Source organism: Sinocyclocheilus grahami, unplaced genomic scaffold (assembly GCF_001515645.1).
Source record: "Sinocyclocheilus grahami isolate Dianchi unplaced genomic scaffold, SAMN03320097.WGS_v1.1 scaffold136.1, whole genome shotgun sequence".
Taxonomy (NCBI): Eukaryota; Metazoa; Chordata; class Actinopteri; order Cypriniformes; family Cyprinidae; genus Sinocyclocheilus; species Sinocyclocheilus grahami.
The window spans coordinates 359,349-379,526 of record NW_015505315.1 but is presented as its reverse complement, the minus strand read 5'-3'; the positions used below and the strand labels follow the sequence as shown (position 1 = coordinate 379,526).

The window sequence follows — 20,178 nt, the reverse complement described above, 5'->3', positions numbered from 1 at the left end:
TATATTTTTTTTATATATATATATATATATATATATATATATATATATATATATATATATATATTAAATGTCTTTATCATTTTTATGAATTTTACAGTTTTATTTCAGTTTATCTAAATATGAAGGTAAACTACATGGAAACAAAAAGAACATTTTCTTTGACAACTTGCTGAAAAACATTTTTTTTAATTATATTTTTGTTTATTATATTAACCCTACTTAATTCATGGTCCTAATAATGTACTTATCTGGCTTTGAATAACATCAGACAACATTTGTATTCATTTATTGAGTGATTTATTGTGTCAGTGCAAGTAACAAATATATGCTTTGCATTTTTTGGCTCTGCTATCTTTCTCACTCAGCTGGTGTCAGTAGATGATTATTTACTGCTTTGTTTATTATATTAACCCTACTTAATTCTTGGTCCTAATAATGTACTTATCTGGCTTTGAATAACATCAGACAACATTTGTATTAATTTATTGAGTGATTTATTGTGTCAGTGCAAGTAACAAATATATGCTTTGCATTTTTTGGCTCTGCTATCTTTCTCACTCAGCTGGTGTCAGTAGATGATTATGAGCGCTGGTTGCAGAGGGGTCTGTCTGTTGCAGAGTCTCGATGTGAGGGCAGTTATCACTGTGCTACAGCAGACTGTCCTGGCTGGTGTGTTTATGAAGACACTGTCAACACTTTTCACTGCCCAGTGTGCAGAAAACACAACTGCCTGCTCTGCAAGGTAAAGTTTGTCAAATACTTACACACTGAACAGTACCCTTAAACCCTTTCTTTCTCTTATTAGATTCTCATTATAATATAATGGCTTTGTTTTTCCTCTGCTTAGGCCATTCATGAAGGGATGAATTGTAAGCAGTATCAGGATGATCTAGCAGCCCGTGCCATCAATGACTCTGCAGCGCGAAGAACCAGAGACCTGCTGAAGGTCAAGCACAAACAAATATAGATCCTTGTTGTATATCAAAGACCCTTTGTTATGTGACAACATCTTGTTCCTTATAAGTTATAAATGTTCATCTCTTTTCATTTTTTTGTCCCATCATTCACACATGAACTGAATGTTACTGTCACTTTTGATCAATTTCTTTCTTATTATTATTATTATTATTTACCCCAAACTTTCTGTCCCATCACTCACGCAGACTCTTGTTAATTCTGGAGAGGCGATGCATTGCCCTCAGTGTGGCATCATTGTGCAGAAGAAGGAGGGCTGTGATTGGCTCCGCTGTACTGTCTGCCACACTGAGATCTGCTGGGTCACCAGAGGACCACGCTGGGGGCCCAAAGTAAGAGCTTTTTTCATAAGACTGGGATATAAGCTTTATTCTCTGACTCCATTGGCCATCATACATAGGAAAGGTTAAAGTGTATAATGCTGGTTTTGTTTCTAATTACTACATTCTGGCAGTTAAACCAACCCATGTTGGTCAGTTATCACTATGACAAAGCCATAAATACAGCGACCTACAGATTCCTAAAAAAAGTTGTCAAAATCATTGTTAATTGGTAATATGTATTATTTGGAAACAGAGCATCATTTGTCTTTCTCACTTCAGGGTCCTGGAGACACGAGTGGAGGCTGCCGCTGCAATGTCAACAAACAGAGATGCCACCCAAAATGCCAGAACTGTCACTAAAGGGAAAAGCAGAGAGAGAGGAGGAGGTACGAGTAAGAGAGAGTAGTGTCATCTCTTGGCAGTTTGTGACATTAAATAAAAGGTTTTGACAGACATCAGGATTGCCAGGTCTGTGTAACAAAACCAGCCCAATTCCAGGAGGTCAAAACCTGCTTCTAGGTCCCAACCTGGTCAAAATCATGCTCAAGGGGGGCGGGGGTATTTCGCTGACTGTAAAAAAAAAAAAAAAAAAACCGGCCCACGGTAGCATTATGAAAGTAGCTCAATTCCGTAGACTTGGCAACACTGACAGACACACACTTTGTACTGCCCACCTGCTTTATTTTGGAGTTAGCTTTCTGAAGCTTTTAACTGAAATACAGAAATACGTAGTTCTGTTGTGTAAACATTTTTTCAATGGTTCATTTTACGTAAGTAAATCATAAAGCAATTGAAGGCACCATGGGGAATCCACTTGAAAACAGACTCCTCCTATTGGATGGCTACTGTATCAGTCCAGTCAGCATCCTGATATTGTGTAATTATTTCAAAGACCCACAGAAAAGCTTTCCATTTTCTCAACTGTATGTTATATAGCAAATATCACCTATATTTGTTTTATTTCTGATCGACTACAAAAAAAGTGACATTTGCATTTGACAGCTACTACAAAATGTAAACCCACTTTAAACTGCACGAGTATTGCCACGCTGTAACTATTTTGAGTTATTTAAGACAGAATCGTTACTTTGAAGGGGCTTAAATTAGTGATTTGCAAATCAATTATAATTTGTAACCAGTTCTTTTTAATGATTCAGTCAACTGGTAGATCACTCAAGTACAACTGTGATGTGGGTGGCAACAGAACATTGAGCATTATGTGTAACCTAAATCAAAAACATTTTGATAAAAATTGATTTTAATACAAACATGGGAATGTTTTAAAGCATTTTTTAAAATCTGATCAAATGATCCCAGGAGGACAAAAATAAAGCCAAAGCTAATCTGAAGCTGCCGATAAAAATGAAACTAAGGGAATTATTACAATGCAATTACACACATACTTGTGTATTTGTCTTGTCTTACTCTTAAAGCTATACTACACTGTTAAGACCTGTTACTGAAAGTGCCTTTTCTTGCCTGTTTTCGTCACGTAACCACTAACATGAGCAGACGTTTTGCAGTCTTATAATTATCGTTATTATTTTAAATACTGTATGTTGTTGTTGATTTCTGATCCAGGATCATTTATGTGTGCCGGGTTTTCCCTTCACCTTTCCTACCAACCAAGAGACATTGTATTTTGTGCATATGTTGCACATTAGTTCAGTAAGTTTAACACAATCCAGTATATTGCTTTAAAATTTGATTGTTTGTTTGTAAGTTGGATGTGATTAATATGTAGCCTAGTTATTTAGTATTGTTTTAATGTTACATTGCAATGCTATGCTAATTTAAGTAGCAGTAATGGTCAAGAGCAGGGACCTGAGGCTTGTGTGGAAAGTCCTCAAGACTGTTATAAGCCAAAGGACCGATATTGATCCCAAAGCTTTGAATCTATGCACTGAAACAAATGTCAGCACCCAAAGCATCTACTTATGCATTTCAAAAATGTTTTCATGAGACAAACTTATTTTCTTTAGTTTACTATATATATTTTTTTTATTTGCACCTAAAAGAGTAGGTTTATTTTTCTTCTAAGCATTTATATTGTTGTTGAGAATCCAGTGGAATTATGCAATAGGTTTGTACAATTGCAAAACAGTTGTGTTTAGTGAAGGGGCGTTCACTCTTTCTCATGATATTATGAACCTCACTAATGTTCAAATATGTGCACTATGAAGTTCAATAGAGTGTTTTTTGCATGTACCACAGAAGAAAATGAATGACTGAAAATAGAAAGGACCCTGCACTTGCAGAAATCTTACACTTTAATTCAGGGTTGCAAGTCTTAAAAAGTGCCTTACGGATTGTAGTGCTGACTACTGAGCACCTGTATTGAAAATATTTAAGATATTCTCATTATTACGTACATGTTTGGACTAATTTAACATGCTTCACATTTTGTTCTTAAAAAATAAAAAAATAACCAACCTGTATTTTATTTAACTCTTGTAGTTTGTTCTTCACTGCAGTGATTAAAATGCAAACACTTGCTAAATGTCACCAAATCTGATTTTGGTTCAGTTCTGACTCTCACATCACACACACAAATAAATTTTAATGAGGTTACAGTTGTGAAGAGGAAGCATCAACCATCAACAGTTTCATGTATGTTTTGTTCTATAGACTGAAATGAAAACCGGTATCAGCTTCGTGAATCATGTTAAAACTTTATTAAACAGCTCAAACTAACAAAACAAACCTTTACAGTTAGTGTGTTTGAATTCAGACACGCTAATTAAGTGCTTTTCACTTGTTGCAGTGGAGTCAAAAACATTTACATTATAAAGAAACAAGAACTAAAAATACAGACTCCGTTCAACTGTCTCTCCACCAGATTTGAGTCTGAATTTAAAAAATGATTCAGGTGTGTATACACGAAGTGTCCTCATTGCAGGAGTGTGCCATCACTAAAGAAAAACTTACTCCGAAACGTCTCTTAATGGGACACTCAAGCTTTTCCTCATTGTCGCTTCATGGATGGAAATACAAATGACACACTACTAAATAACTGTACATATACAGGTAAAAAAAAAAGACAGTTCAGCTTCTGGTGCAATTAGTTCATACTGTTTACATTGTACAGAAATGAACAATTTTGTATTATTGATATACATAAGCATAAACTGGTGAATGTAGAGATGCCATCTTTTTGGTTTATGCTGAAAGAATCTATTGACTCAAGACTGCCATAAAACAGTCAATGTTTGAATCAAACTTGGAAAGACACAATCTGCTCAAGCTCCACAACAGAATGTGTTGAAGAGGCCGTGAACCTGCAAACTATCAGTTTGGTCAAGACTTCCAATAGGGTGACCATACATGCTTTTTTTTTTAATTTTTTGGACATGCTCTGGTCGGGATTTCTAAATTGTCTAAAATTTCTGGGTTTTGGCTTTATCTTTCTATTGACATGCGCTCTGCTGTCCTCATTCTTCTCTGTAGATCCCACTTTCTTGCATGAAACGATTGGTCAGTTACGTCCAAAGCCTACTTTTCAGTCATTACCTTAAGCAAGTATGAAAAACCCCCCCCAGACATTTAAAGGGATGGATCACCCAAAAAAGAAAATGACCCCATGATTTGCTCACCCTCAAGCAATCCTAGGTGTATAAAACTTTCTTCTTTCACATGAATACAATCGGAGTTATATTAAAAATGTCCTGACTCTTCCAAGCTTTATAATGGCAGTGAATGGGCCTTGAGATTTTGACGTCCAATAAAGTGCATCCATCCATAACAAAAAGGACTCACACAGCTCTGGGGGGATAATAAAGGCCTTTTGAAGCAAAGCAATGCGTTTGTGTAATAAAAATATCCATGTTTAAAACGTTATAAGTTGTAAACTGTAGCTTCCGTTAACTGTCGTACACACGTTCACGAGAGAGTGGCGTTCCAGCACATGAAGTATGTGCTGTAGCGTAAGCTCCGGTGAGAATATGCTAGTCTCGCAAAAACCAAGATTTGTTTACAGTAAACCAAGTCTCCTCCTGGCTTATATTGAAATCCTCTGATATTTTAATTTTTTTTACAAATCCTCGGATTCGTGGAAGAGCCAGGATGTTTTTAATATAACTCCGATTGTATTCATCTGAAAGAAAAAAGTCATATACACCTGTGTTAATTTTCATTTTTGTGTGAACTATCTCTTAAAGAAAATTAAGAAATACCAGACAGGACATGCGAGCGAAAAAGAGGACGTATGGTCACCCTACTTCCCGGACTGAATCTTTCTCATGTAGTATGACTTAACATACACGGTGTCTTTCTCACTTGAAAATGAAGTGTTCCCTAAACCCACCCGAACAACACTGTACAAGCCATGAACTGTGATTAGTGCAAGTGAGAGACCCTCATCCATTCACATCCAGAAAACACTAGTGAATCCAACAGCGAGACGTGTGCATTGAGACAGACACCTCGATTCAAACAGCTAAACCCTAAAAATGTCAAAACAAAACAAAAAAATCACACAAAGACACAGTGCACCACTTCTCACACAGCTCTTTAGTCGTGTGAGTGTAAATGTTATAGATAGTGTGAAATATTAAGAATATCCTGCAGTAAACAACGCTGAATAAAGACAAAGATGTAGAAGTGATCAAATCATGTCCATGTAGAACTCCTGAATTCAAGAAAACCCAGTGCGAGGCATTTGGGAGAAAACAGTGCACATTTTGGTCTATTGAAAGTGTCATATTTCGGAGGGTCTATATACAGAGGGTTCTATGTACACATTGTTATATATACAAGCCAAACGAAAGGGAACGTGACCTCGTCCTTCTACGCCTAATATAGGCTTATACACACACTACACCTGACAGGTAGCACATGCTACGCTGTGTACCATCCTGTGTCAACTCCCTGTCAAGATCTGATGGCTGATGCTTGTGAGGAAATCTAAAGTCCAATAAATAAACGATCATATGAATTTAGCTAGCTTTCACAAAGGATTTCGACATGATGAATGATGGGATTTGATTTGTTAGGGGATACCGTTTCATTATGCAGTGAAGATAAATGGACTATAATCTCACAGATGAGAATTTGGCACTGTAGTTCTTGGAGAAAACAGACAGGAATAAGGCTCAGGGGCAATATCCCAGGCCCTATCGTAAAGACACCCACAAAACAATATCTCAGGCCATGTAAATTTAAGCGACAGCCCTGATAATTGGTGCAGGTTTTCCAAGAACACCAAGGAGGATCCAGCTGTGCTGATTTGGCAGTAATTGGAAAGGTGTATCATTTTTTTGCTCCTGCCTTTTTGACATAATTTGCTTGCAATAAAAGCATTTCTTGGGGCAGTGTAATCAATGTTAAAGGGGTCGTATGATGTAGCTAAAAAGAACATTATTTGGTGTATTTGGTGTAATGCAATGTTTATGCGGTTTAAGGTTAAAAAAACATTATTTTCCACATACTGTACATTATTGTTTCTCCTCTATGCCCCGCCTTTCTGAAACGCGTTGTGTATTGCGCAGCGTAAACATAAAACCATGTCTGCATTTGTGATCGGAGAAACTAAGCGCTACTCTACACTGCTCAAACTCGCGTTTGAATCATCAGTGGCAAATTCTTTAAATACAGGCTGTCCTTGCAAAGTTGGAACTGCCCCACTTTATAGAAACATTATGTCCTCTTTTGGAAGGCCAAACAAAGTAGTTTCTCTTTCACAATGAAACACACAGAGGCTTGAGTTAGCGGCGCCCGGCAGATTCGACAAAGGAGGCTTGCGGCAACCACATGTGACGACCCCGGGCTGGACTCTGCTTCGTCGACGGTGAAAGCCTTTTTTGGAAGGCCAAACAAAGTAGTTTCGCTTTCACAATGAAACACAGCGCCTTCACGACATGGCGGTGGCGGCAACAATACTACAGCGAGAATAAAAGTTACGCCTTCTTTCTTTGCGTGAACATTTGGGCGGTTTATGCAAATCTTCCCACACAGTGAGGTAGACATGTGGGAGCGTGTTCGAACGAGCCGTTTTAGGTAGGTGTGGTTGACTTAACTTTTATAAAGAATATCTCTTTGGATTTGAGACTTTAGTTTTTGCAACTTTACAGATCTTCTTTATGCACCAAGAGCTTGTAACACTCCAAAGAGAAAGGAAAAATTGAAATCGCATCATATGACCCCTTTAATAAGTTTTACATCATCGTTGAAGTTACCAATTCCACTATAGATATTAATGATGTGGAACAGTAAAAGAAAAACGTCACTGATGTGTTGCAGCATCAGATGAGGCAGACAAAAATGACGACTTTACTGCATAGCATAATCATGAAACGGGGCAAAATAATAGATTTAGTTATTGATTAAAGCAAGAGATGTGTTATTGCATATAAAAATTCTACTAAATTTTTTTTTACAATACAAGGAAAAGAGGGTGTTTTCCCTTTGGCTATATCTAACAAACATTGCTTCCCCTGAATGAAATGTGAATCATATCTTGCACTGCACTGCATCTGCGCAGCTTCACTCACCTATCTGTCTAATCTGAGTTTTACAGTGACCACAAGAGTCAAAAACACTATTCAGACTGAAAGACAAAACTAACAAAAGATGGAATAAAGCATTTGTCAATGAGGTTCTCCCTGGGAGTTAGTAGGTGGGGCTGATTCCATGCTCCTGTGATAAGAATAATAATGAGAAGAGATGAGAGAGAAGGTGGACAGGGATGAGACAGATTGCAGGGTGCAGAGACCAACAAATGTAAGTGTGCGTATGTGATCATCAGTGAAGCCGAGGCGCAGCAGATGGGCACAAAATCCACCTCGTGGAATGAGGGAACGGAGGCTGGAAAAGACAGAGAGAAGATAGAGAGAGGAGGAGAAGGTTTGGTGCAGGTGTGTGTCTGATCTCTCTCCTGTAAGGGTGTCTGAAGGGTCAGATCTGGAGAGAGGAGGAAGGCATAGTCTGTTGTGCTCATCACCGGCACCTTCACATTGGTCATCAGCTGGTCAGGTAACTGTGCAGCTCCCTTGAATTTATGCTCAACACCACTCCTGAGTGGTTGCCTGGCAACAAGAAAAGCAGAAGGAGGTTTTGGAAAGGCAGCAGGTGAAAAAAAATGCTCTTCATCACTCAAGGTTGTTGCACAATGTGACATTGAAGAAAATGTAGACATTTAATTATAATACCTATAGATTGTAGACATTTTAACCAACTCGCAAGGTAATTAGTAATAATTAGATTTAAGTCATGTAAAAGCCCTGTTCACATAAAAAATAAATAGTAAGTGTAACAAATAAAACAATGTTAATAATACTAAAATATTAATAGTTTTATGTGCCTTTTGAATCAAATAAATAAATCATAAGACTTTAAAATAAGGTAAAATTTCAATGAAATAAACATCAGTTAATGCATTTAAAATTATTAACTAAAAAACAACAATTTTACAGCATTATTAATCTTGGGTAATGGTAATTTCTACATGCATATAAAAAAAACACTTCTACATAGTACAATATTTTAAGCTTTAAGTTTAACAATAAAATATTATGAATGAACATGACTTAACAATGAACAATATTTTTTATAAATAAACTAACTTTTGAAATTATAAAAGTATCAATTATAATCATTATAATCAATAGTATAAAAGTATAGTTCATTATTAGTTCATGATTCCTCAGGCATTAACAAACTGAACCTTTATTGTGGTGTTTCGTTTAGAGACCAATTCTCACTATTAACTAGTTGGTTATTATTAGCATGCATAGTACTAATATTTTGACCATTTATTAGTTCTTATAAAGCACATATTAATGCCTTATTATGAATGACCATATTTTAGATCCCTTAATCATACACTATATCTAAACTTAACATTTACCTTACCAACTGTTAAAGGGATAGTTCACCATAAAAATTACAATTTTATCATTTACTCACCCACATGTCGTTCCAAACCTGTATAAGTTTCTTTCACTTCTACATAGTACAATATTTTAAGCTTTAAGTTTAACAATAAAATATTATGAATGAACATGACTTAACAATGAACAATATTTTTTATAAATAAACTAACTTTTGAAATGATAAAAGTATCAATTATAATCATTATAATCAATAGTATAAAAGTATAGTTCATTATTAGTTCATGATTCCTCAGGCATTAACAAACTGAACCTTTATTGTGGTGTTTCGTTTAGAGACCAATTCTCACTATTAACTAGTTGGTTATTATTAGCATGCATAGTACTAATATTTTGACCATTTATTAGTTCTTATAAAGCACATATTAATGCCTTATTATGAATGACCATATTTTAGATCCCTTAATCATACACTATATCTAAACTTAACATTTACCTTACCAACTGTTAAAGGGATAGTTCACCATAAAAATTACAATTTTATCATTTACTCACCCACATGTCGTTCCAAACCTGTATAAGTTTCTTTCTTATGTATATTTCCAAACACAAAAGAAGATATTTTGAAGAATGATGGTAATCAAACAGTTGATGGTCCAAACTGATGTTTGGTTCTTCAAAATATATTCTTTTGTGTTTGGAATGACATGAGGGGGAGTAAATGATGGCAAAATTTTCATTTTTGGGTGAACTATACCTTTAATAAGCAGAAAATTAGGAGTTTATCAAGGCAACAGTCATAGTTAATAGTTGGTTTATAGTGAGAATTGTTCCCCAAATTAAAGTAGACCCAACAAATCCAATAACGGGCCCCATTTCTGAATTAGTAGCAAACTGATGTTAGAGTGACTGAGTCTTTTCTGGTTAGTAATGACTGGTTAGTCTAGGGTAACTGAATTTGCTTCTACCTCCAGCGTTACCTAGTGTCTGCGAGTCAAGGTCGTCATCAATGAACTCCTCGCCTTGAATGATATTCTGTGTGTCCTCACTGTGATTGACAGGGCTGGTCATTTCCTGCTCCTTCTCATTGTGCATCTGAGCATAGACGTTTCGTCCCGGCAGTTTTCTGAAACGCAGCCAGGGATGCATTAGGCTGCTCTCCTCTGGCCTCAGCAAGGAACCATGGTTTTTGTAGTTTTTCCTGTCACAGTTTTGTAGTTCATGTTCTGTTATATAATCTGGCTGTCACTTAGACATGTGGGGACTGAGCATGCATTCTTCAGTGATGAGGTGTGACGGGACAGTGAATATCCATAGCATTATCAAAAGAGTACAGTTTTTCTAAGAAAATCTGTGGTTCCTGCATACATGTGTGTACCATGCAATTCGGTGATGGGCAGCAAGACAGAATGGTTGTGCATGTTATTCATTTGGAAATAGGTTGAGTAATTTTCCCTAGTAACCCACCCAGGAATGACAGGGAAGTCTTCAAAAAACATGAAATATTACTTTTTAAAATTGCCGCAATAAAACCTGAAGAAAAGGACAAACCTTTTAAACTTGAAGAGTATGAATGCTGCAGCAGAGATCAGACTGATGAGGAGAAAGACAGCTAGAGCCCAAACACCTGGACCTGCTGCAGCCAGACGAGAACCTGCAGAAGAGGAACATCTCTGGTCATCACGCTTTACTTCCTTTATCATAATTATCAAACGCTTGCCAACAGTTGCAATAAATTTCCTACAAAATTTGATTCTGCTAACCTGTATATCATTAGCGCCTGTAATGCCACAGGAATTAAAGGGATAGTTTACACTTGATGAGATGAATTTTCATTTTGGATTGAACTCTTTAACCATCACCTGGCTCTGATGATAACTATTTACTTACCAAACGTGTAAAGAAATAACCTAAACAAATTCAAATCACACACAATGTACACACCTTGTGTGGATGAATGCATTTGTGGGGCTGTGACACAAACAACAGTGAAACAAACAAACAAAAAACTTTAAAATGCCTAAAAGATGAACTAAAAATAAACACAAAGAAAGTTTACAATAAAGAAAACTTAAGCATGCATGTGTTTTTCAAACCAAAGAGCACTGCAACTTTGACAGCACAAAACTCAAACAGAAATGCAAGCCAACAGAAGCATACATATGAAGAGTAAATGAAGCCAACTGTATGTAACAACTAGATCAGAAAACAGAACAGAACAGAGTCGTTCGTTGTAGTTTTTGAAAAGTGATTTCTGTTAAATAAAATATCTCCTTTTGAAGTGGACTTTGAGCTTTGTAACTTTGCAGCTCTTTTTTATGCTCAAACAGCAACATTACAGACTAAATAAAGTTGAAAAAGTGAAAGCATAATAGGACCCCTATAAAGAGTAAAGATGACACTTCTAAAAGCAAGAGGTAAAGTGACGCACCAGTCTCTGTTGTGCTGGCAGACACATCACTAGTGATAGGTCCTTTGAAATACATTAGTTCTGTTTTAGTAATTATTGATGAAGGGCTTGCTGTAATGCTATAATTGTTAAGTGACTCACTGACATACTTTGGAGATGTACATGAATGTGTGAGTGTCTGTCAGGTGCTGGAATCCGTTTTATTTTGCTCACCTCTATCTGAGTCCGCCAGAGTCACCAATACTCTTAACCCTCCTCTCACAATGAAGCTCACATTGTTCTCACTCAGAACCTGCTTTATAGTGGGAACACGCTGTGCAAATGAAGAACACACACAAGAACATAACAGTTAAATCCTAACAAAAATCATTTCAAAACATTTGTACCATTATAGGCTACTTTATTATAATTTGTGTCCGAGTAAACCATAGTAAACAAGAAATGAATTCCCTGACTCATTCAATTTACTGTTTACTTCTAATGCAAAAAGTATCTCCAGGTTCTAACAAGTTGTTTGTGGATGTCATCATTTTAGGTCACCGTATCAAGAGGTTTTATTGCTAGACTAATGTTTTGCTGTCTGAGAATGTATCTCTTCTCATTCGAGTGGCATCCCAGGCAAGATGATGCATCTACCTTATCCACAAACACACTCCTCTTCACTGGTGTGCTCTCTTGAGGAAGAACATAGAGGTCTGCGGTGGTGGGAAGACCAGGCTTCACCATGGTCACCAAAGAGTCCCGAGGAACCCCTGTGAGCTTTTAGAGAAAGAGTGAAACATGATAAGTACATTTAAAATGGTTGTTCTGCATAAAACAAACAGAGCTCTAGTGTTTGTGTGTTTATGATTGAAACCTTTGCAAGAATCTTGGTTACGACTTGTCCCACATCTTGTCTCCATTCAGGGATGTTTGGGTTAAAGCGATCCAAATTACGACTGAAACTCAATGGGATGACCTGGAAATGATCTGAAGAGAGACATTGTATTATGAACAAGGTATTATGAACATATAAATGTTAATATTGCAGCTGCAAAAAAAAAAACTATATTGCACAGAAGAATAATACAAAAACAATACAATAATAATCATTTAACTCTCATTAGTTCAACTAAAAGCCTCACTATTTGAAGTGATCCTACTGCATAAACAGAGGCAAGAGGTGAGGTAGACAAAGACTTTCAATCGGTGTCACACTCACAAAATATTGTTACTCCAATAGCTCTAGCAAAGCATATGGGTTTAGAATGACATGAAGGTGATTAATAATGGTAAGACAGAATTCAATTTTTTTGGGTGAACTAAATGCCTTTAAAACTTTCATACAACATGAAACATGTGAAAAGGACTCATAAAACCAGTTGAAAAGATGTGATCTCAAAATAAAGAACCGAACTCTTCCAGGCAAGTCTTTTTGTTTTTTAAAGTTGGGAAGTCATTCAACTTAAATTATTAAAAAAATGTAACCAACAGGTTTACTTTTAGCAGGAGGACAAATGATATGAAACAGTGAAGTGAGACTGTGCACAATAGTTCTTCTTCATTTTGTATTCAAGCTGAACATTGTCTCTGAGCGAGACCGTCATTTCTGCTTTCCAAGCATGACCTCATCCCTATCACACCACACTCATAAATATTCAATCCAGCCCTGGAATCACATGAACATTTCAGTTCTATTTAACACTGTCATTACAAGAAAGAAATAGGGTTAGTCCTCAAGTTGGATTTAAAACACAAATCGAGAACTTTACCAGTATGCATTAACTGTGGCATTAGTTCCCAATCTTTTTTTAGTACTGACAGTGTTTCTGTGAATGATGTTTAATTATATACAATCTGTGTTTGTCACAAGGCCCAGATTATTCATGCAGTACACGCAGGGACTAAAAAACCATAACACACTGGCTTACTGATGTGCAGAGCAATTTAACACAAAATACAACTCAAAACAGAAAAATGAATGCTATTCAAAAATATTTAATTGCAATAACTAGTATCTTTGTGCTTCTCGTTAACATTAATGGATGACTGCTGTACTTCAAGTCATAATTTGAATTTCCAGATTTACATGGCAAATATAATTTTTACACTGAGGAACAGTTAAAAAACCATAACACACTGGCTTACTGATGTGCAGAGCAATTTAACACACTTGCTAACAGAAAAATACAACTCAAAACAGAAAAATGAATGCTATTCAAAAATATTTAATTGCAATAACTAGTATCTTTGTGCTTCTCGTTAACATTAATGGATGACTGCTGTACTTCAAGTCATAATTTGAATTTCCAGATTTACATGGCAAATATAATTTTTACACTGAGGAACAGTTCTCTATGACTAGTGATTACCTGTATACCATAAAACCAATCCATTGAAAGTAGCACAAAGGCCATTTGGATTGTCTTTGTGGTGCCTTCAGTTATATTATTATAGTTTTTGTCTTTTTTGTTAAACAGAGTGCAAACATTCTTTTGTTATGTTTTGCGAACAATTGGGCCATACTGGTTTGGAATTATGTAAGGGTGAGTAAATGATTTTCATTTTTAGGTGAATTGGCTGCTTCCTTTTTAATCACGGACCTCCCATGGAAACTTGCCTTCTTTGATTTGACTGGCCATCTCAAACACTTTAACTATCACAATGTTGAACCAATGCACTCTGAACATGCTAAATATGTATGATAGAATTAAACAGAAGAGAATCATTTTGAGGGTGTACACCATCAAGGGGTGTTTTATCTTACCGTAGACAATGATAATCTTGCTGTCCTGTACCATGGATCGACCATTAGAAGCCTGAACTGTCACAGGAACTTCCCCCTCCTCAGAGAACCTTGTAATCAGACTGTTCTCCAGGGACAGCTTCGGCTGTCGAGGGGAAAGACACGTCATACATATCTATATAAGTGTAAGGGCATCACTTTAACGGCTACACCTGAACCTTTAAGCATAAGCATCTCAAATTAATTCCAGGTCAGTTTCTTCAATATTTACACATGTATGAGAGTATACACATGTGTATGTGTGTATATGAACTCATTAAACATTAATCTTAAAACTTATCATTACAATCCCACATGTATGCATACAATTTTAGATGCAGTGCCAATTAATTTATTACATGCCCTCATTACATGCCATTTTTTTCTGTAGAAAAATTCAGAGTAGTGCTAAAATAAATGGCTACTCAATTTTTTTTAAAGTCAGTATAATTTGAATACTGAACACAAACACCTAATATACACACCTAATAAAAAACAGAAAAACATGAGCTTTTGCAATAGTATTTTTTGGCAGTCCCCTAAAAATCATGTATTATGAGTTTATTTTTTATAGAATATTATTAATTAGTACCTGAAGGTTATCTCCAATCCACCAGTAAAACACGGTAAGGTTTGCCTCAGTGGGCAGCACTATAGCTGTGAGATTTACTTCTTGATTTCTGCCAGCGATTGGGACCACCTCCAGATGGACATCTTGAAGAGGAGCTGGAGAGAGAGTGGGATCAAAATAGACAAATTGAGAGTTTTGCAAAAAAAAACAAAAATGTTGTTTAGCCTATCTTGAGATAAAACAGCACATATAGTGTGAGAAATGTGTACAACTTCCATCAATATTTGTGACCCTGAACCACAAAACCAGTCATAAGGGTCACTTTTTTAAAATTGAGATTTATACACCATTATATACATTATATACCATTTGATGTATGGTTTGTTAGGATAGGACAATATTTGGCTGAGATACAATTATTTGAAAATCTGGAATCTGAGGGTGCAAACAAAATCTTGATAAAATCGCCTTTAAAGTTGTCCAAATTAAGTTCTTAGCAATGCATATTACTAATAAAAAATTAAGTTTTGATATATTTACAGTAGGAAATTTACAAAATATCTTATGTTATCTTATCTTATCTTAATGATTTTTGGCATAAGCGAAAAATCAATAATTCTGACACATACAATGTATTTTTGGCTATTGCTACAAATATACCCCAGCGACTTAAGACTGGTTTTGTGGCCAGGGTCACATTTGGTAATATCCGACCTTTCTTTGTGCAGATTTCACATGGGCCTGATTCTGAGTTATGATTCAGTAGAAACATTTCAACCTCACAGACAGTATTATAGATTATACTATCCATTATGTTCCATAATTTTACACAGCTGATTTTACTGACCTGTGACCTGGATGTAAAGTGTGGCTTGGTCATGTCCAGCAGAGTTTTCAGCCTTCACATTGACACGGTAAACACCTGGCTTCTCATAACGGTGCTGAATGGGTTCATCTGTGACAGTCAGGTTTTCATATATAGCCCTGACGCCATCCATTAAATCCACCTGATATCTGGTGCTGGTGGTGTCACCCTGAAGAGGGAAGAACAAAGAAACAAAAGTTAAAGATGACTACAAATAAGAGGAACATTTTTCTGTGCCTGTAAATTCTATTAAAAGTTTTCTTACATTTTGGCATTCAAATGATAAGAGTTGTATAAATAATCACCTGTTCCTGATGGACTATAAAAGTGATGTCATCACCAGGTGCCACAGCCAGCATCTGTCCTTTGATGCCCAGCTGCAGACCTCTAGGGGGCAGCAGAGGGCAGGAATGCTGCTTCGCGCTCTGTTCTTTATTCAAGCCACCCTCACAAACATTAGTGATGACCTTCCGGTAACTACAACACAAGACATGTTAGCCTTTACTTGTTTTTATTTGCCTTAAACTGGAAAATCCATGTGACGTGGCCTGGATTTAAACTGTGGAAAAGATGCATTTCATTCTTAAATACCTACAATAATTCGCTTTAAGAGGTGGACAAAATATCTATATAATGTGTCCAGAAAGGTATTCTCAGAACGACTGATAAACAAGCACAACTTTTTTTGTCAGCTGAGTTTTTTTTGAACGAGAGACTTCTGCTCTACTTAACACAGCTCAGTATGGCCTTGATGCACACACATTTTTTTTGATTAATAGTTTGAAAGCAATGAAATCTGATCTGTTTGTTAAATCTAGTCAATCCTGCATACAGTCTATCTGCTTTGGTTGCTATAGTAATAATGTCAGTAAGAGTATTGTCAAAATGGAAACAGAGGTTGGAAAACTGAACATTTTGCCTCTGCTCAAGTCTATCACAGTGTTCATGAAGCACAACATAAGTAACAATCATGCACATTCATTCACTATGCACTACATAGTGATAGTTTGCTATCCGGACATGATGGGTCCAAACACTATCAAAAGCCAAAAGAAAATAACGAATGGTGCTGATATACAGTAGTACTACTAAAAAATCACGATCCTAACCTTCATAGCGGAATCTCAGTTGGCCAAAGAGTGATTCATCTTTTTAGAATCATTAAAATATTGGTGTCTGAATCACTGTGAGCCTGGAGACTATAGTGTACATCATGAAAAACTTAGCTATATATGTGTTATAAATGAATAGTGCTCATAAACGGATGTTGAGATAGTATTCTCACTTGAAACCAAGTGGAGGTTTGTATCCAACTTAAGCAGATATGGGACAAAATGAGTGTTTCTGGACATAGCTTCAGGTAATATTGTGCACGATCATTATGACATTACATGTGTGTTGACCTGAATGATGAAAATCTGATCTGACAATTCAGACTAAGACACATTCCAAAAAAGATCTGATTTCAAAAGACATGTGGACGTGGTACTCATTTTATCTGCCTGTCTGAACAAAGCTTGTGTGCTCATCTAAAGTGTCTATGATATGCATGAGTGGCATTTACTGTGCTTGCTCAGTGTAAAAACTGACACATTTAATAAGTGTAGTGGTTATGCCCTGCATTTCTTAATGTTCAGCATTCAGTATTACCCTGTGCTGGACTTGTAGCTGTGTCCTAAGTGGCAGTTTTCAGGTGGAGCGTCAGGATCATGCCAGAAGTCAGGATAACAGCGATCCCCCTCTAACCGGAGGCTGGGAGCACGCTCAAAGCCGTAGTCACTGAGAACACACAGAGAGACGTAAAGCTCTATTTTTAGCCCCTGATCTAATTCACAGTGCACTGCACTGGGGTGTGAAAGTGAAGTTAAGAGTGCCTGTTACAGCAAAGGCATCTGTGTATAATTGCAATTGGCTTGAAATGTGCAAAGGTTATCTCTCTATTTCGTACCAGGCAAAGTCTTTCTCTGTGCACTGGCATGGTTTATCTGTTAAAGCTGATGTATAGCTCTTCCCTTTAATGCAGAACGATGACTCTTTCCTCCTCCTGTACATTCGCTCCTGGCCCATGATGCATTTCTCTCCCTGTGGGAGAAAACCTGTCATGAGTCTCCATTTAAATAGTAAACTGATTCACAACCTAAATGTACATTTATTTCCATAACAGAAGAGTTCAAATGTACTGCTGAAAATGTTTTTGCTGAAAAAAATATGTCTGTTTAATAATATTATTTTGTTTTTGTTTTTTTAATAGTCTTTATATCTGCTTCCTTATTTTCGTCTCATGAGTTTCAATGAGCTGTACAGCACTTTGGTTCAACCTTTATTGTTTTTGAACATGCTGTAACTTTACTGCTGAGTGGGAGGCCAGAAAAACAGCCTGATATTACCTGTAGGTCAGTGAGTTTCCAGGAGTCATAATCAGCTTCTGTGCACTGCCTGGGAAACGACTGTCGGAAATCCACCTTCACCAGCTCCCAATCCGAACGGTAACTTATGTGGCCAAATACCCTGTCCACATCAGCAAGCATAAATAAACATAAGCCTTCGACCTGTCCATTAATCCATCCCTCCATCCATAAACATCCGATTATCCATCAAGACAAAAGCCATTCATCCCTTTCACCAAAAAAGCGAGACCATTGGAGTGTAACCTTGACTTCACGTCACAACACATTCTCTACCCAATTACGCATTTTGGGAACGGAGCAAGCGAGAGGACAGACACATGACCTCGCTCATCAGCAGTGTGTTTCTAATGAGCGGGGGCCTCTTTAATTAAGGCCTTTGAATTTCACATTGCCTTTATCAAAAGGGCAGCCTCTTTATAATACAGAGACCACCTGCTGTTTGGGGTCTATGGAAAGATGCTCTTCACTTAATCTCAAATAAATCACTGTTCACCACCACAAGGTGGAACCCTGTATCTGCGTTTCATAGAACTCAGTGCACAAGTGTCACGAACAATTCAAAATGCTTTGATCATATGGCATATCACTCATATCTGAGATGTCCAATATGTCCAATTTTATAAATACACTTCCTTCAGTTCAATGTGGTTCTACAATGAATATTCAGCTCGTGATTGACTAAAGGCCTGATAGCAAAATGCCTAACCGTTTCACGTCGAGATTATGCTCAAACAGCACAAACAAAATGACTGAACGAAAGGAAAAGAAAATTTATATTACTGTATGTACTAAGGCCAAGTAAAACCAAAACAGGAACCAAAATAGTACTCCAAAATAATAAAATTGTCCTAAAACTGTCTTAAATGGATAGTTCACAGAAAAATGAAGATCATATACTGTACTCTCATATTGTTCCAAAACTGTATGATTGTTTTTTTCTCTCCATACAATCAAAGGCAGTGGTGTCCAAAACAACATACCTCAGTCAGTATGAACATTTTGATTTTCATTGTATGGAAAGAAAAAAAAACTCTTTCTCTGTTGTGCATTTGAAACATGAAGGTGAGTAAAATAATGTTCATTTTTGATCACCTATCCCTAGTGGACTAGTAACTCCTGTTAAATTTTCAGAGGTCTCATACTCACGTCATAACCAGCGTCTCATCTCCAGGTTCGCTCAAAAGTCCATCCACAAATACAGAAGTACTGGTGAAGTTGTGGATGCTCCATGTTCGTCCTTCATCTGTGCTGAACCTAAGATAAAATATTTGTTTTGATGTTGTATTAGCAGTACTCACCACCATGCATTTAAAAAAGTTGTATATTATATTTTAGTTATATTTTATTAAAGTTGTATATTATATATGCTATGACCTATTACAAGTCTGCTTTGAGTGAAGACGTGTATTTTAGTTAAACGTGAAACAGTTTACACATTTCAAAAATTATTTTAATTAATTATACATGCGATACATTCATTCCTCTCTTTATAAAAATTCTGAACATACTGTCAGCAGAAAAATCACTCTGTCGGCGTTGATTCCCACAGTGTGAACATGAGAGGTTGTAGGCTACAAGCCAGCGTAAGCACTACAAGCTCTTAGTTTTATCCTGACAGAAGCTGTGTTTGTACTGCCAAGACTCAATGCCGATGAAAGGCTTCAAGGCTTATGTGAGAGATGGTAATGATTTTCTCTTTGATCTTCATAGGTCTCCTCTTTACGCACATTTGTGAAGCAAGGTGAACTCGATATCTAGTATGTGAATCACTTCATATAATATGGGTAAAGAGCTGTCTTTAAGAGAGTGCAAAGGAAGAGATTCAGGCTGCTCGGGAACTCAGGGTGGTCTGAAGAGCCCTTCTTAAAGCGCTCACTCAAAACCAGCACAATCAGGTCAGCAAAAGCCAGGGAGGGAAGTCTTGAATTCCTGTTTTTCATACTGGTCTGACCGTTTACAGTGTTCACTACTCAAGTTTCTCTTTCTACTGTCAGTCTTTGTCATGTCAGCAACTGGGTACATTTGAGTTTTTGACT

General features: G+C 36.7%; 2 protein-coding genes across 5 annotated transcripts in view; one reads left to right on the top strand and one right to left on the bottom strand.

Annotated features, from left to right (window-relative positions):
* Positions 1-3,715, top strand: part of shrprbck1r (sharpin and rbck1 related) — a 12,359-nt gene extending 8,644 nt beyond the window's left edge. For both annotated transcript variants that reach the window (XM_016279973.1, XM_016279972.1), the window contains exons 11-14: positions 563-742; positions 848-946; positions 1,164-1,307; positions 1,578-3,715. In XM_016279973.1, coding sequence (XP_016135459.1) covers positions 563-742; positions 848-946; positions 1,164-1,307; positions 1,578-1,658 — 504 coding nt within the window. In that variant the 3' untranslated portion in view covers positions 1,659-3,715. The remainder of the gene's footprint in view (positions 1-562; positions 743-847; positions 947-1,163; positions 1,308-1,577) is intronic.
* A 3,681-nt stretch (positions 3,716-7,396) lies between these two features.
* The window catches only part of LOC107590992 (VPS10 domain-containing receptor SorCS2-like), a 172,458-nt gene continuing 159,676 nt past the window's right edge, over positions 7,397-20,178 (bottom strand). Inside the window, exons 14-27 of one of the 3 annotated variants that reach the window (XM_016279969.1) lie at positions 19,289-19,396; positions 18,122-18,242; positions 17,683-17,816; positions 17,385-17,513; positions 16,040-16,211; positions 15,717-15,903; positions 14,891-15,024; positions 14,281-14,404; positions 12,391-12,503; positions 12,171-12,293; positions 11,748-11,847; positions 10,676-10,778; positions 10,093-10,325; positions 7,397-8,320 (exon numbers count right to left, since the gene is read on the bottom strand). In XM_016279969.1, the coding sequence (XP_016135455.1) occupies positions 8,256-8,320; positions 10,093-10,325; positions 10,676-10,778; positions 11,748-11,847; positions 12,171-12,293; positions 12,391-12,503; positions 14,281-14,404; positions 14,891-15,024; positions 15,717-15,903; positions 16,040-16,211; positions 17,385-17,513; positions 17,683-17,816; positions 18,122-18,242; positions 19,289-19,396 (1,846 nt within the window). In that variant the 3' untranslated portion in view covers positions 7,397-8,255. The remainder of the gene's footprint in view (positions 8,321-10,092; positions 10,326-10,675; positions 10,779-11,747; positions 11,848-12,170; positions 12,294-12,390; positions 12,504-14,280; positions 14,405-14,890; positions 15,025-15,716; positions 15,904-16,039; positions 16,212-17,384; positions 17,514-17,682; positions 17,817-18,121; positions 18,243-19,288; positions 19,397-20,178) is intronic. The other 2 variants (XM_016279970.1, XM_016279971.1) reach the window with 2 other exon arrangements.